The sequence below is a fragment of the Coenobita brevimanus genome, chromosome 71, assembly GCF_032717465.1.
Source record: "Coenobita brevimanus isolate Jiangsu-jjx chromosome 71, ASM3271746v2, whole genome shotgun sequence".
Classification (NCBI taxonomy): domain Eukaryota; kingdom Metazoa; phylum Arthropoda; class Malacostraca; order Decapoda; family Coenobitidae; genus Coenobita; species Coenobita brevimanus.
Window position 1 is genome coordinate 1,663,938 of NC_137024.1, and position 15,000 is coordinate 1,678,937.

Here is a 15,000-nt window from a genome sequence, read left to right on the forward strand (position 1 = left end):
CATCTCCAATTTAACTTGTGTCTATTATGTTTCTTTGTATTTCTTGTAACTTTTGTAATGTTGTTTGAAGGTGGGGAAAGGTAATGTACTGCGGCACACCAGGAGGCTTTTGCGGCACACTGCTTGCGGCACTCCGGTTGCGGCACACTTCTTGCGGCACTCCGGTTGCGGCACAGTGCTTGCGGAACACATATATTATAAGCAAAGAGTAATCAGCATGGACTTGAGATTCAGGCACCACACTTCCACAGACTTGGTAATGTAATCAAGAGACGCACATAATTTACTCATGTTGGCTTACACACACACACACACACACACACACACACACACACACACACACACACACACACACACACACACACACACACTACTCAGTCAACTCCTTAGTCACATTCTCTCCAGATTTTTTTTTTTTTTTAATCAGTCTACACAACACAAAAACATTCCTTTGACATCAAATTTCCCTCTTCATTCACTCATAAATTTCCAGCCTTATCTCCAAGTCTCAAAGTCTGAAATATATGCAGTAACGTTGGCAATAGTATACCTTCATGCAGACTTCTTTTAACCTTTGTATTCAGCCTTATCTTTACTATCAAGGGCTTCTTGGTACAGGTGACCTAATTGTCCCCTTTCTTAACACTTTACCTCATTCTTTTATCAGTGACTAAAAGAGCTCACAGTAACATAAGGCTGTGGGGTTGTGAGATCTTAAGACGAAGAGGCAGAAGTTTGAGCAGTGGAGGTATCTGAGGAGTGTGGAGTGCAGGAGTGGATAGGAGAAGGGATGACGTGGTTTGTGAAAGATGTGGAGTAAGGATGTGAGTGGATAATAGAGTTGAACAGTGTCTCTTTGCACGGTACTGTAGATTATGGAGAGAATGGATGTAAACAGTATGGTGAAAAGTTATATGTGAGTGAGTCTGAAGGTGGGAAGAAGCAAGGTAGGCCAAGCAAGTGAATAGGTGTGGTAGGTGAGTATGGTAAATGAGTGAAGGTTAATGAGGCTAGGAGAATGAAAGGAGATTGAGCTGATTAGGTGAGTTTTATTCCCAATAGCTTATGATATGGATTTTCTCTCTCTTGCGTCTAGTTTTTCGTGTTTTCTCCTTACCTCATCCATCTTAGAGAGAGAGAGAGAGACGGAGAGAGAGAGAGAGAGAGAGAGAGAGAGAGAGAGAGAGAGAGAGAGAGAGAGAGAGAGGAGGGAGGGAAAGAATACCCACTCCATCCTTACCTGACAACCCATTCACACCTGCACACTCACCTCTCACCTTACCTAATTTTCACCTCTCTCCTTCACACCACCATTCCATCCTACCTTGCCCTACTGCACACACATACTCCTCTCCCTTCTTTTGCTCTTCAATCCTCTTATTTCACCTTCCTCTTGGGGAATTAAAGGGGATTAAAGAGTAATTTTCACTCTATATTTGTAACGCAGAATAAGCAGTCTGTTTTCACGCGTTCAGTCTTTTAGTTAGCATATCTTTATGACCTAAATACAGGGAATAAGTGACCAGGAAGTTGATGTTTGTGGAAAGGCGGAGAGGTGAATATGCGTAGAGAGAGAGAGAGAGAGAGAGAGAGAGAGAGAGAGAGAGAGAGAGAGAGAGAGAGAGAGAGAGAGAGAGAGAGCATTACATCACAGAGGAGGGCGGTCGCGGTGGGTGCTCCTCCCGGCGTGGCCCTGTCAGTTTGGCACGCCCTAATGACACACCACAAGACAAGCTCATGGCAGGCCGAACCGGGTGATTACAGGGGGGGAGGCGTGATGGCAGGTGTGAGGGTGTTACGGTGACGCTGATACCTGGTGTTACGGTGACGGTAAGTGTTGGGAAGAGGTAAGAAGGCGATCAGTAAAACACACACACACTGAAGGAGCAGTAGGGTTGTATGCTGGCCTAGATTGTTACGGCGTTAATAGACTTCCTTCCTAGCGTCAAATCTACCTACGTGTCCAAGGCTACGAATCTCAGGTAAAGGTAGACTAAGACCATATCATTAGAGACAGGTGTGGTAGGTGACAGGTGTGTGGTTATGTGTGGTAGGTGACAGGTGTGTGGTTATTTGTGGTAGGTGTGGTTATTTGTGGTAGGTGACAGGTGTGTGGTTATGTGTGGTAGGTGACAGGTGTGTGGTTAGGTGTGGTAGGTGACAGGTGTGTGGTTATTTGTGGTAGGTGACAGGTGTGTGGTTATGTGTGGTAGGTGACAGGTGTGTGGTTATGTGTGGTAGGTGACAGGTGTGTGGTTATGTGTGGTAGGTGACAGGTGTGTGGTTATTTGTGGTAGGTGAGGTTATTTGTGGTAGGTGACAGGTGTGTGGTTGTTTGTGGCAGGTGACAGGAGTGTGGTTTTCCCTCGCTCTAGATAGATAGATAGATAGATAGATAGACAGATAGATAGCTAGGGAGGTAGAGAGAGAGGGGGGGGCAAGCAGTTCCTTCATTGATTTTATTTCTAGCGTAAAATCTGCGTCCTATACTCCAAAACACACCTCTAATGACACGAAAAACTCAGTCAAATGATCAGTAAAGACGACAACATGACAGTAGGCGAAGGAATGCTCGGTTCGTTGTACAGTTTGCTACAAAACTTCGTGTACTTATTCCACTTCGTCTGCTTCACACTTAGGGTATGATACGTCGCTTTCCTCCTTGACGCGTTATTATTATTATTATTATTATTATTATTATTATTATTATTATTGTTATTATTTTTATTATTATTATTATTACTATTTTTATTATTATTTTTATTATTATTATTATTATTATTATTATTATTATTGTTATTATTACTATTATTACTACTACTACTACTACTACTACTACCACTACTACTATTACTACCACTTAACTGAGTACAATAAGTTGAAATCGGGTAGTAGTAGTAGTGGTCGTAGTCATAGTAGTAGTTGCAGCCACAAGCTCTCTCTCTCTCTCTCTCTCTCTCTCTCTCTCTCTCTCACCTTCTGTGTGTGTGTGTGTGTGTGTGTGTGTGTGTGTGTGTGTGTGTGTGTATGTATGTGTGTGTGTGTGTGTGTGTATGTATGTATGTATGTATGTATGTATGTGTGTGTGTATGTATGTATGTATGTATGTGTGTGTGTATGTATGTATGTATGTAGGTATGTCCTATCTTCCGTATCTTAACTTTCTACCTTCCTCACACAAACTTCCATAGGCTCTCGTGACCATCTTACTGAATCAGAGTTGCGTTAGAGTGACTGGGATGGTGAATAGGGGAGGCCTTCACGTGGTGGCACTGATATAGCCTCAGTCCCCTGCCGCTTGCCTATCCAAACGTCCCTCAACTCCCTCCCTATCCCCCGAAAGGAGTATGGTGGAGTGCCGGGGAAACTTCAGCCTGCAGTTCAATGGGTTCACGTTTTAAATGAACCCAGGTCACAACAGCAACAACAGCAACAACAACACAAGATAAGAACACTGGCCAAAAAAACAAAAAACAAAAAAAAACTCAAGCAGGTGTGTAAGAAATATTATGAGGCGAGTAACTAGAAAGCATTTAGACTTAATTACTTTACCTTAAGATTTACCTGCAAGCGGTTAATTAAGCGATGAAATGGAGGTGGGTAATTGCACCTTAATTCAGACCTGACCTACGCAAGTTCGTGAGCGGCTAGACAAGCTTTAAGTCTTTTCGTGATGATCGTAATCGAAAAAAGAGTCGCTGATGCATGAAGGACTACGAAGAATTTTGAGATGAGTGAAATAAGTGACAAAAACCAAATATAAAGATTTTTTTTGTTTAATCGACCCTTTTCTCCTCATGACGGCAGCCCCTTCACTCCGAGTACGTATTTTCAGCTTGTAAGTGGTGATGGGGACGCCTTCACGTGGTGGCACTGATATGACCAGGCGGCTCCACTGCCCGGTTATGCAAAGGTCCCGCAACGCTCTCCCTATCCCCTGAAAGGATGATGGTGGACTGCAGGAGAGACACCTTCGGAGGATTCACTTCTAGATGAACCAGGTGCCACAAGAAGAACAAGAACATGCAACAATAACAATAACAACGACAATAATAATAATAATAATAATAATAATAATGATAATAATAATAATAACAAAAATAATAATGATAATAATAATAATAATAATAATAATAATAATAATGATAATAATAATAATAATAATAATAATAATAATAATAATAATAATAATAATAATAATAATAATAATAGTAAGATGAGTTTCTATCTATGATTTTAATCTTTAAGGAATGACTTTTCACACACACACACACACACACACACACACACACACACACACACACACACACACACACACACACACACACACACACACACACACACACACACACACACACACACACACACACACACACACACACAAACAGCAGTGATACGAAATAGCGATATGTTACATTAAAATCACCACAGTCTTTATGAGTCACCCTGTACATTTCAACATATTATTGTCAGTCTCAGTCAGTCAGTCAGCCAGTCAGTCAGTCAGTCAGTCAGTCAGTCAGTCAGTCAGTCAGTCAGCCAGTCAGCCAGTCAGTCAGCCAGTCAGTCAGTCAGTCAGTCAGTCAGTGATGTAAGGGGTAACACGCAACATAAAAAGTACAGAACCTCTCTTTGAACATTACCTAACTGGGTGGGAGAGGGTGGGGAGTGGGTGGGATGGGGGTGGAGTTGTGGAGGGGGGATGTGGAAGGTAGGTAAAGGTCTATTGGGATGGAGTTGGGTGGGGGAGGGAGGTTTGGGTCTATAGGAGGGGTTGGGGAGGAAGGTTGTCTGTCCGGGTGGGGTGTGTTTGGGTGGGGGGAGGTGGGGTGTGATTGGGTGGGGGGAGGTGGGGTTGGATTTGTCGGGGTGGAATAGGGGTGTAGAGGGGTCATTGGGGGGTTGGGAGGGGGTTATTCAAGGGAGGAGTGTGTGGGGAGAGAGGGGTGAGGGTATGAAGGGTTGGGGTTGTGGTGGAGGTGGGGTTCGGTTTGTCGGGGGTGGGATGGGGTGATGGAGGGGTCTGTCTGGGGTGGAGTGGGGTGGGATATTGAGAGTAGAGTATGGTGGGGGGAGAGGGAGAGAGGGGAAGGGGTTGGGGGATTGGGTGGGGTGGGGTGGGGTTGAGTATTTAGGGCTGGGGTGGGGGTGGGGCAACGGAGCGACATACCTGTATTGTTACTGTGACAGGATAAACAGGGGAAGGTTTTGCTCTCTCTCTCTCTCTCTCTCTTCAGGTGCGTGACGATCTGCCCTACGGATCTCAGTTCACCCAAGCCTCTCCTGACGTTGACATCATCCCCTCAGCTGTCTCCCACGGATGTCAAGTTCTGCCAAGTCTAAGGGAGGTGACATCTCTGAATGGTTCCCCTCGACATCCAAATCTGTCCAAGTCTGTCTCTACCTGACGTCCGGTTCTAAGTCTTTCTCCTCCCGACGTCCAATTCTGTCCAATCTGTCTCCTCCTGACGTCCACATCTCGTGCTCAGTTATCCATTGACTTCGTCTGGCTTTGACATCCCCTTCAGCTACATCTTTTACGTCAGCATCTCCTATCGAAGTCTCTCTCTGACGTCAGCATCTCAAAATCCCTCATCAGCATTCCAGTTACATCCCTGGGGTCACCATCTTCCCTGACATCAACCTGGCCTCATCAGCCTACCTGTGACATCACCTGGCCTGTCTCCCCGTGACGTAGACATCTCCTTACGTCCACATCACCTCCCCAGCCTGGCCCTGACGTCAACATGGTGATCTCCACTGAATCATACGCCGTAGCAAGTAAGTTCACCTGTTGATTTATGGTAGTGTGATTTTTCTGAATTAATTTTAAGACTTTTGGTAATTCTCTCTCTCTCTCTCTCTCTCTCTCTCTCTCTGGACACTACTTTACGCGATCCTTAGGTAGGTAAAAATGATGATAATGATGACGATGATGATGATGATGATGATGATGATGATGATGATGATGATGATAAACTTCCTTTCATCATCACTACAGGTAATTTCTCCATCATTCATACCTGCAGCCTAGCACCTCCATCCTCTCCTCATCCCCTCCCATCACCCACACATCCATCCATCCACCATCCACCTCCCCATCCACTTCTTTCATAGGATGGGTGGTGACAATCTGCTCCTTCATTCCACCTCCCCTCATGACCCGCCTGCCAGAAACGACCCTGCGTGCACCTCTGCTTATTCTAGACGGAGCTTTACGGAGTACCAAGGAAAGCAGAGGAAGAGGACACAAGAGGGATTAGTCAGAGGCAGGATTAAGAGGAGTGAGGATTAACTTAGGTCTTATTTGTGGATGCGGGTTGGTTGGGGACGAGAAGGGGTTGGTTGAGAGAGTGGGTGAGGAATTTGGGAGTGTGTGTGTGTGTGTGTGTTTGTGTGTGTGTGTGTGTGTGTGTGAGACACACACACACACACACACACACACACACACACACACACACACACACACACACACACACACACACACACACACACACACACACAACAACATTCCTAATCTTCACGATAATTATTTACAACTGGCCAAATTGATCGATATTCCACTCAGTTCACACTTCTTTTGGTCCGAATCTTGCTCTGAATATTTCCCTACCTTTGTAAGATTCCCTACTGTCTTCCTCAGTAATATCTCTCCACCATTTAGTCGAAGAATTATGGAACTTACAGAATAATCAGACCACTCACTTGATGTAGTGCTGCCTACTTCTTCCTTAGCCTTTATCGTTCTTTTTTTGTGCCTGCCCTCCTCTCTTCCTATTTCTTCCATCTTTCCTGTCACTTCTTATTGCTTTTCTCTCCTTTACAGGTGGCTTAACATTGAGTGACAAGCCTAATGGTTTCCTGTAAGCCAAGAAACCATTTACAACGCTGGGTGGTAACCATATAACCAAACCATACGTGCTCCCTACGTGTCAGCAAGTGGGTTGGTGGAGGGTTAGTGCCCCTCCCCGTAAAACAACTAACTCAGAGTCAAATGGCCACCCCTTACAGGATTATGGCGTCTGGCAATAGATAGATAGAGAGATAGATAGATAGATAGATAGATGTGTTTGGCTCCGAAGATTGCAATACGTCGTTTCATATCTTATTACTCACCGTCTTATTCTTTATCGCAATCAGGTTTATCTCTATGTCCGCGACTCTCCTTATTTCGCTAACTATGCAAACTCAGTCGCTAATTGGCGTGTGTTTGGGAGTCTGTCTGTCACCTTGTTCGTAATTACAACTTTATATTATTATCTGATTTATATTTATTACCGACGGAGGTGCGAGAGAGGGGCGCCTTCACGTGGTGGCACTGATATGGCCAGGTGGTGGAGAGGCCCGAGTGTAAAGATCCCTCTCATTCCTCTCTCTCTCTTTATCACACTTCTATATTTTCTCTAACTTTATATCTTTGTAGCATTGAAATATTGTACATAAATCCCCAGTCAAAATCCAGTAATCCTCTGAAATCCCAGGAAGTATTCCGTATTTCATTCTAGCTCTCTTCAAGCGATTTAATTCTGCTATCTTCAGTCTAGCTCTTTAATTTGCTCTCTTTAATCCAATTCTCTTTAATTTGCTCTCTTTAATCTAGCTCTTTAAATTGCTCTCTTTAATCTGGCTCTTTAATTTGCTCTCTTTAATCCAATTCTCTTTAATTTGCTCTCTTTAATCCAATTCTCTTTAATTTCCTCTCTTTAATCTAGCTCTCTTTAATCCAGCTCTCTTCAGTCTCTCTCTCTTTCATTTGCTCTCTCTACTCTAGCTCTTTAATTTACCTCTTTAATCTAGCTCTTTAATTTGCTCTCTTTAATCTAGCTCTTTAAATTGCTCTCTTTAATCTGGCTCTTTAATTTGCTCTCTTTAATCCAATTCTCTTTAATTTGCTCTCTTTAATCTAGCTCTCTTTAATCCAGCTCTCTTCAGTCTCTCTCTCTTTCATTTGCTGTCTCTACTCTAGCTCTTTAATTTACCTCTTTAATCTAGCTCTTTAATTTGCTCTCTTTAATCTAGCTCTTTAATTTGCTCTCTTTAATCTAGCTCTTTAATTTGCTCTCTTTAATCTAGCTCTTTCATTTGCACTCTTTAATCTAGCTCTCTTTAAGTTGCTGTCTTTATTCTAACTCTTTAATTTGTTCTCTTTAATCTAGCGCTCTTTAATTTGCTCTCTTTAATCTAGCTCTTTAATTTGCTCTCTTTAATCTAGCTCTTTAATTTGCTCTCTTAAATCTAGCTCTTTAATTTGCTCATTAATCTAGCTCTTTAAATTGCTCTCTTTAATCTGGCTCTTTAATTTGCTCTCTTTAATCTAGCTCTCTTTAACTTGCTCTCTTTAGCTTTCCTTAATTTGCTCTCTTTAATCCAATTCTCTTTAATTTGCTCTCCTTAATCTAGCGCTCTTTAATTTGCTCTCTAATTTACTCTTTAATCTAGCTCTTTAATTTGCTCTCTTGTAGCTCTCTTTAATTTGCTCTCTTTAATCTAGCTCTTTAATTTACCCTCTTTAATCTAGCTCTTTAATTTGCTCTCTTTAATCTAGCTCTTTAATTTGCTCTCTTTAATCTAACTCTTTAATTTGCTCTCTTTAATCTAGCTCTTTAATTTGCTCTCTTTAATCCAGCTCTTTAATTTGCCCTCTTTAATCCAGCTCTTTAATTATTCCTCTTTAATCCAGCTCTTTAATTATTCCTCTTTAATCCAGCTCTTTAATTTGCTCTCTTTAATCTAGCTCTTTAATTTACTCTCTTTAATATTTGCTCTCTTTAATCTAGCTCTTTAATTTACTCTCTTTAATCTTGCTCTTTAATTTGCCCTCTTTAATCTAGCTCTTTAATTTACCTCTTTAATCCAGCTCTTTAATTTGCCCTCTTTAATCCAGCTCTTTAATTTGCTCTCTTTAATCTAGCTCTTTCTCAAGCTCTTTAATTTGCTCTCTTTAATCTAGCTCTTTAATTTGCTCTTTAATCTAACTCTTTAACTTGCTCTCTTTAATCTAGCTCTCTTTAATTTGCTCTTGAACCTAGCTCTCTTTAAGTTGCTCTCTTTAATCCAGCTCTTTAATTTGCGCTCTTTAATCTAGCTCTTAAATTTGCCCTCTTTAATCCAGCTGTTTAATTTACTCCCTTTAATCCAGCTCTTTAATTTGCTCTTTAATCTAGTTCTTTAATTTGCTCTCTTTAATCTAGCTCTTTTCAGGTGATTAAATTCTGTTCAGGAGAAATGCTCAAAATTACCCTCATTACTTGTGGGAATTTGTTCAGGGATAAATAAAATCACCGAAAAATACCAAAAATTAGCCAAAATATATATATATACATCATCCCGTAGAAGAGACTTTAATACTATCTATCTATCTATCTATCTATTACCAGACGCCATAATCCCGTAAGGGGTGGCCATTTGACTCTGAGTTATTTGTTTTACGGGGAGGGGCACTAACTCTCCACCAACCCACTTGTTGACACGTAGGGAGCACGTATGGTTTGGTTATATGGTTACCACCCAGCGTTGTAAATGGTTTCCTGGCTTACAGGAAACCATTTGGCTTGTCACTCAATGTAAAACCTCCTGTAAAGGAAAGAAAAGCAATAAGAAGTGACAGGAAAGATGGGAGAAATAGGAAGAGAGGAGGGCAGGCACAGAAAAAGAATGATAAAGGCTAAGGAGGAAGTAGGCAGCATTACATCAAGTGAGTGGATGATGGTCGCCACCACCTACCACTACCATAACTTTAAAGAAAATGGTAAAGGGGACATGTTGAAAAAAAAAAAAACAGTAAGAAATGGATTAATAAAATTGAGTTTATTATTAAAACTGAGTGCGCGGAGGTGCAAATAGGATCGCTGTTTTTTATGGTACTTTGTGGAACACCTGTGAGAAGGGGGCACTCAGAGAACGCATACCTCCTCCAATCCCTATACCAAACAGCTCAGATCGCCACCAAAATTTAATCAACGCTTCCTTGCCCCATGACCCATATATCCACAGAATATCATTAAAGTCCATAAATTACTTTTTTAGTTATCTTGTAGACAAACAAAAAACAGCCCTGAATCAGAACTCGAATTCAAATCACCACCAAAATTTAATCAACTCTTCTTTGCCCCATGACCCATATATCCACAGAGTTTCATTAAAATTCACTGATAAGTTTTTAAATCATCCTGTAAACAAACAAACAAAAAACAGTCCTGAACCGGGAATCTATATCAGATCACCACCAAAATTTAATCAGCTCTTCCTTGTCCCATGACCCATATATCCACAGAATTTCAATAGCATCCACCAATAAGTTATTACAGCATCTTGCAGACAAACAAACATAAAACAGTCCTGAACCGGGAATCTATATCAGATCACCACCAAAATTTAATCAGCTCTTCTTTGTCCCATGACCCATATATCCACAGAATTTCAATAACATCCACCAATAAGTTATTAAAATATCTTGCAGACAAACATAAAACAATCCTGAACCGGAACTCGAAATCGGATCACCACCAAAAATTAATCAACTCTTCTTTGTCCCATGATCCATATATCCACAGAATTTCAATAACATCCACCAATAAGTTATCAAAATATCTTGCAGACAAACAAACATAAAACGGTCCTGAACCGAAAATCTGTATCGGATCACCACCAAAATATAATCAACTCTTCCTTACCCCATGACCCATATATCCTTAAAATTTCAATAACTTCCACCAATAAATTATTTGATTATCTTGCAGACAAACAACCACAAAACAGTCCTGAACCGGAAATCTGTATCGGATCACCACCAAAGTTTAATCAGCTCTTCCTTACCCCATGACCCATATATCCTCAAAATTTCAATAACATCCATCCATAATTTTTTTTTTATATATCATGGACAAACAAACAGTCAGACAAACAGGTGTGAATACATTACCACCTTGATTATAAAATGCAATTAGCCTGCATCCCACATTACAGAGTGCGGTCAGCAAAGATATGGAAAATGCAGACGTGTTATACTGACGTTTTATATCATCGCTAAAGGTGATGGATTTTTTTCACCTGTACGCGCAATCAGTTTTAACGCAAACCCAAAACGACATGAAGCCGAGGGATAGGACGGCTTTAGGTGAATGTCCCTCCTCATCAGCAACCCCCGACAGCCTTCCCAGCTTCTTGATAGCTCGGAAAAACAGCTTTGTGCTCTCTCTCCCTCATTACGGAACGCCATCATCGTCTCAGTGCACGCTTAATGATCACTTCCATTTGTGTCTGCTTTTGTCTGGGCTGGGGGGATTATGTGGGAGTCGGAGATGGTGTGTACGCGCAATTAGTGTGTGTGTGTGTGTGTGTGTGTGTGTGTGTGTGTGTGTGAGAGAGAGAGAGAGAGAGAGAGAGAGAGAGAGAGAGAGAGAGAGAGAGAGAAGGTTTGTCTATCATCATCATCATCATGTGTGAGTGTGTATGTGTGTGTGTGTGTGTGTGTGTGTGTGTGTGTGTGTGTGTGTGTGTGTGTGTGTGTGTGTGTGTGTGTGTGTGTGTGTGTGTGTGTGTGTGTGTGTGTGTGTAACTGTGAGAGAGAGAAGGTTTGCCTATGATCATCTGCACGTGTGTGTGTGTGTGTGTGTGTGTGTGTGTGTGTGTGTGAGAGAGAGAGAGAGAGAGAGAGAGAGAGAGAGAGAGAGAGAGAGAGAGAGAGAGAGAGAGAAGGTTTGACTATCATCATCATCATCATCATGTGTGTGTGTGTGTGTGTGTGTATGTGTGTGTGTGTGTGTGTGTGTTAAAAAGACAACCGAAACATATTTTATCCTATTCTAACCAGACTTGGCGGGATGGTTGAGGAACAGTTAATGAGTGATCCTAATATTTTTCAGAACAGTAGGTCAAAGGTCAAAGTCACAAGGTAAGATGAAAAATGCCACCTAGCAAAATCATTCTAAAATTTTTATGTAATTTAGACCACACATTGGGGAAGGGTTGAGGGTAAGGCAAGAATGTGGTTGTGAACAAAATAGCTCAGGCATTTTTTATCCGAATTTACCCAAACTAGGAGGAAGAGTTGAGGGTAAGGCAAGAATGTGGTTGTGAACAAAATAGCTCAGGCATTTTTTATCCGAATTTAGCCAAACTTGGTGGATGAGTCGAGGGTCAGCCAAGGAACAACCCTTTTAATTTTGAGAACAGTAGGTCTAAATCCTGAACATCTTTCCAGGGTAGAGTAAAATTGCCTGGAGGTAGAAATGATATAATTAACCAATAAATAACAAAATAAATAAATCAGTCACTGGAAGGAGTTAAGGTTCGCTATGATAAGTTGCACGGAACTTTTGGGCAGCTGTTAAAAAAAAAAAAATTCGCTTGTAGGAAGGAATTGAGTTCATTTCTGTTCTGAGCAGGATATTTCTCTCTCTCTCTCTCTCTCTCTCTCTCTCTCTATCTATCTATCTATCTATCTATCAGTCTATCTTTCTGTCTGTCTGTCTATCAATCTAAAATATGTCTATCAATTCTCTCTTTCTTTCTCTCTCTCTCTCTCTCTCTCTAAATACCTATATATCCACCTGTCTATTTATCTGTCTATCTATCCCTCCCTCTATCTATCTATCTGTTCATCTATCTATCTATATGTCCACCTATCTAATCTCTCTCTCCCTCTCTCTCTCTCATATTTAGTTCCGCCGCCAGAGCTGTCAACAATTATATTTTTTTTATATATATATTTTTTCCCCCGTTTTCAAAATTCCAAAGAAAATTGTGGGACGAGGAATATATATTTTTTTCTGAGAGAGAGAGAGAGAGAGAGAGAGGCAGACAGACAGGCAGAGACAGAGACACAGACAGAGACAGAGGCCTTGTGACACCAACTCTAATTCATTTTCCATCACGACCACAGAAAAAAACACAAAAAAAGCAAACACACACACACACACACACACACACACACACACACACACACACACACACACACACACACACCTGACACAGCACGAGGTCATTAAGGTGATGAGACGCAGGTGAGAAGAAATCAGAAATGAGATAAAAATAATAATAATTAAAAAAAATAAAATCAGGGAATGTTATCAGAAAGGAATTAGTCTTAGTTCGGTATTCTGGTAGCTCCCTAACACCTTTTCCTGAGCGATTTATTCTGCTGACTATACACCTTACTGTCCTCATCTGTGTTGCATAAATCCTTCCAATATCGCCATTCTCTGCATAAGTAACACATGGATATTACCCAGCCATAGCCAAGAATAAATCGCTAAGGAAGAGGTGTTAGGGAGCTCTCTTAACCTGTGACGAGCCTAAGAATGTAATTATAATGATTCTCAAGCATCTTTTTTCACTCTAATATTCAATTCATCTTCACTATAGTGTTAAGTATTTATAAGTATGAGAGACACAGTATATATGAGACACTTATAAAGGCACTCTCTCTCTCTCTCTCTCTCTCTCTCTCTCTCATCTGCCCCAGTCATCCCTTCGTCAGCATCAACTTTTTCTGCCCTGGTAATAAAGCTCCCCAACACCTTTTCCTAAGCGATTTATTTTGCTTATTACACCCATACTGTCCTATTCGATGTTATATAATTCCTTCTAACATCGCCATACTCTCCAAAAATAAATCGCTAAGGAATAGTTTTTAGCCTCCTCCTCCTCCTCCTCCTCCTCCTCCTCCTCCTCTTCCTCCTCCTCCTCCTCCTCCTCTTCCTCCTCCTCCTCCATCAATTACACATTTGCTCTATGACTGTTTCTTGTCTTTGAGGGGCCGCTCCATTCTCCCGTTGGGTGTGTGTGTGTGTGTGTGTGGGTGGGTGGGTGGGTGTGTGTGGGTGTGTGTGTGTTTCAGAGAGAGAGAGGGGGGGGTGTTAGAGTGAGAGAGCAGTGAGAGTGAGTGAGTTCAGTGAGCCTGTGCGTGTGTGTGTGTGTGTGTGTGTGTGTGTGAATCGAAAATGTCTCTCTCATTCCCTTCACTCAACACCTATACCTTTTTCACTCTAACTTGGCCTAAAATCACCTTCCATCCTTCTTGAATACTGAGTTGTACCAGCGGATTAGCACTAGAATATGATGCTAGTCACGAAGAAGTGCTATGACAAGGAAGTTGAGCAGTAGCATAGTCTTTTTCTGCCAGTAAGCTGAAAAAGGAAGAAAATTTGGGCCAAGTTTAGGTGAAAGGAGTGTAGCAATTTTTTTCTACATATATATTTTTCTTTTTTATAAACCAAGGCCGAAAAAAGGCATAATTTCCCCCCCATAAAGGGAAAATTGAACAGAAAAGGAAGGTATATTCAAGATCCGGTTATTTCGAGATGCCAGGTCACTTTGCGATAAAAAGGCTGGAGGTGATAGGCAGTGGGAAAGACAGAGGGAGACGGTTCTAGAGCTGACTTGTTCTGTATATAATCTCGCTTACTCTCTCTCTCTCTCTCTCTCTCTCTCTTTCTTGGCCCCTTCAGTACGAGAGGCGTCCCTGAAAATGAATAATGGTTTTTGAAAGGTAAAAAAAATTAATGAAAAGACACAATACTACTACCACTACTACTACTACTACTATTACTACTACTACTACTACCACTACCTCCACAACTACTACCACCACCACCACCACCGCCACTACTATTACTGCTACGACAACAACAACAACGACTACTACTACTACTACTATTACTACCACTACTACTACTACCTCTTTGTAATCCACTTTGTAATCCGCTCCTAATCCTGTTTCTTGCTCCACCTCTTAAAACTTTCTCTAGTCAGGGATTATTCTCAGTTCCGTAAATCCCTGCTCAAGGAAAAGGATTAAGCGGATTTAAGATTAAGATGAGAATTAGGGACTTTGTATTGAGGTGTTAGGAGACGTATTTAAGATGGTTTGGCCAAGTGGAGAGGAATGAGAGACTGACTAGAAGAGTAAGGTGCTAGTCACGAAGAAGTGCTATGGAAAGGATGTTGAGCCGTAGTATGGTTTTATTCTGACACTGAGCTCAAGGGAAGTAAGTTGCA

General features: G+C 41.4%; 1 protein-coding gene across 1 annotated transcript in view; it reads left to right on the forward strand.

The window, feature by feature from the left end:
- LOC145406613 (uncharacterized) overlaps positions 1-15,000 on the forward strand; it is a 60,661-nt gene that overhangs the window by 17,371 nt on the left and 28,290 nt on the right. The window contains exon 2 of the mRNA XM_080277689.1: positions 71-261. Within this exon, the coding sequence (XP_080133815.1) occupies positions 71-261 (191 nt within the window). The remainder of the gene's footprint in view (positions 1-70; positions 262-15,000) is intronic.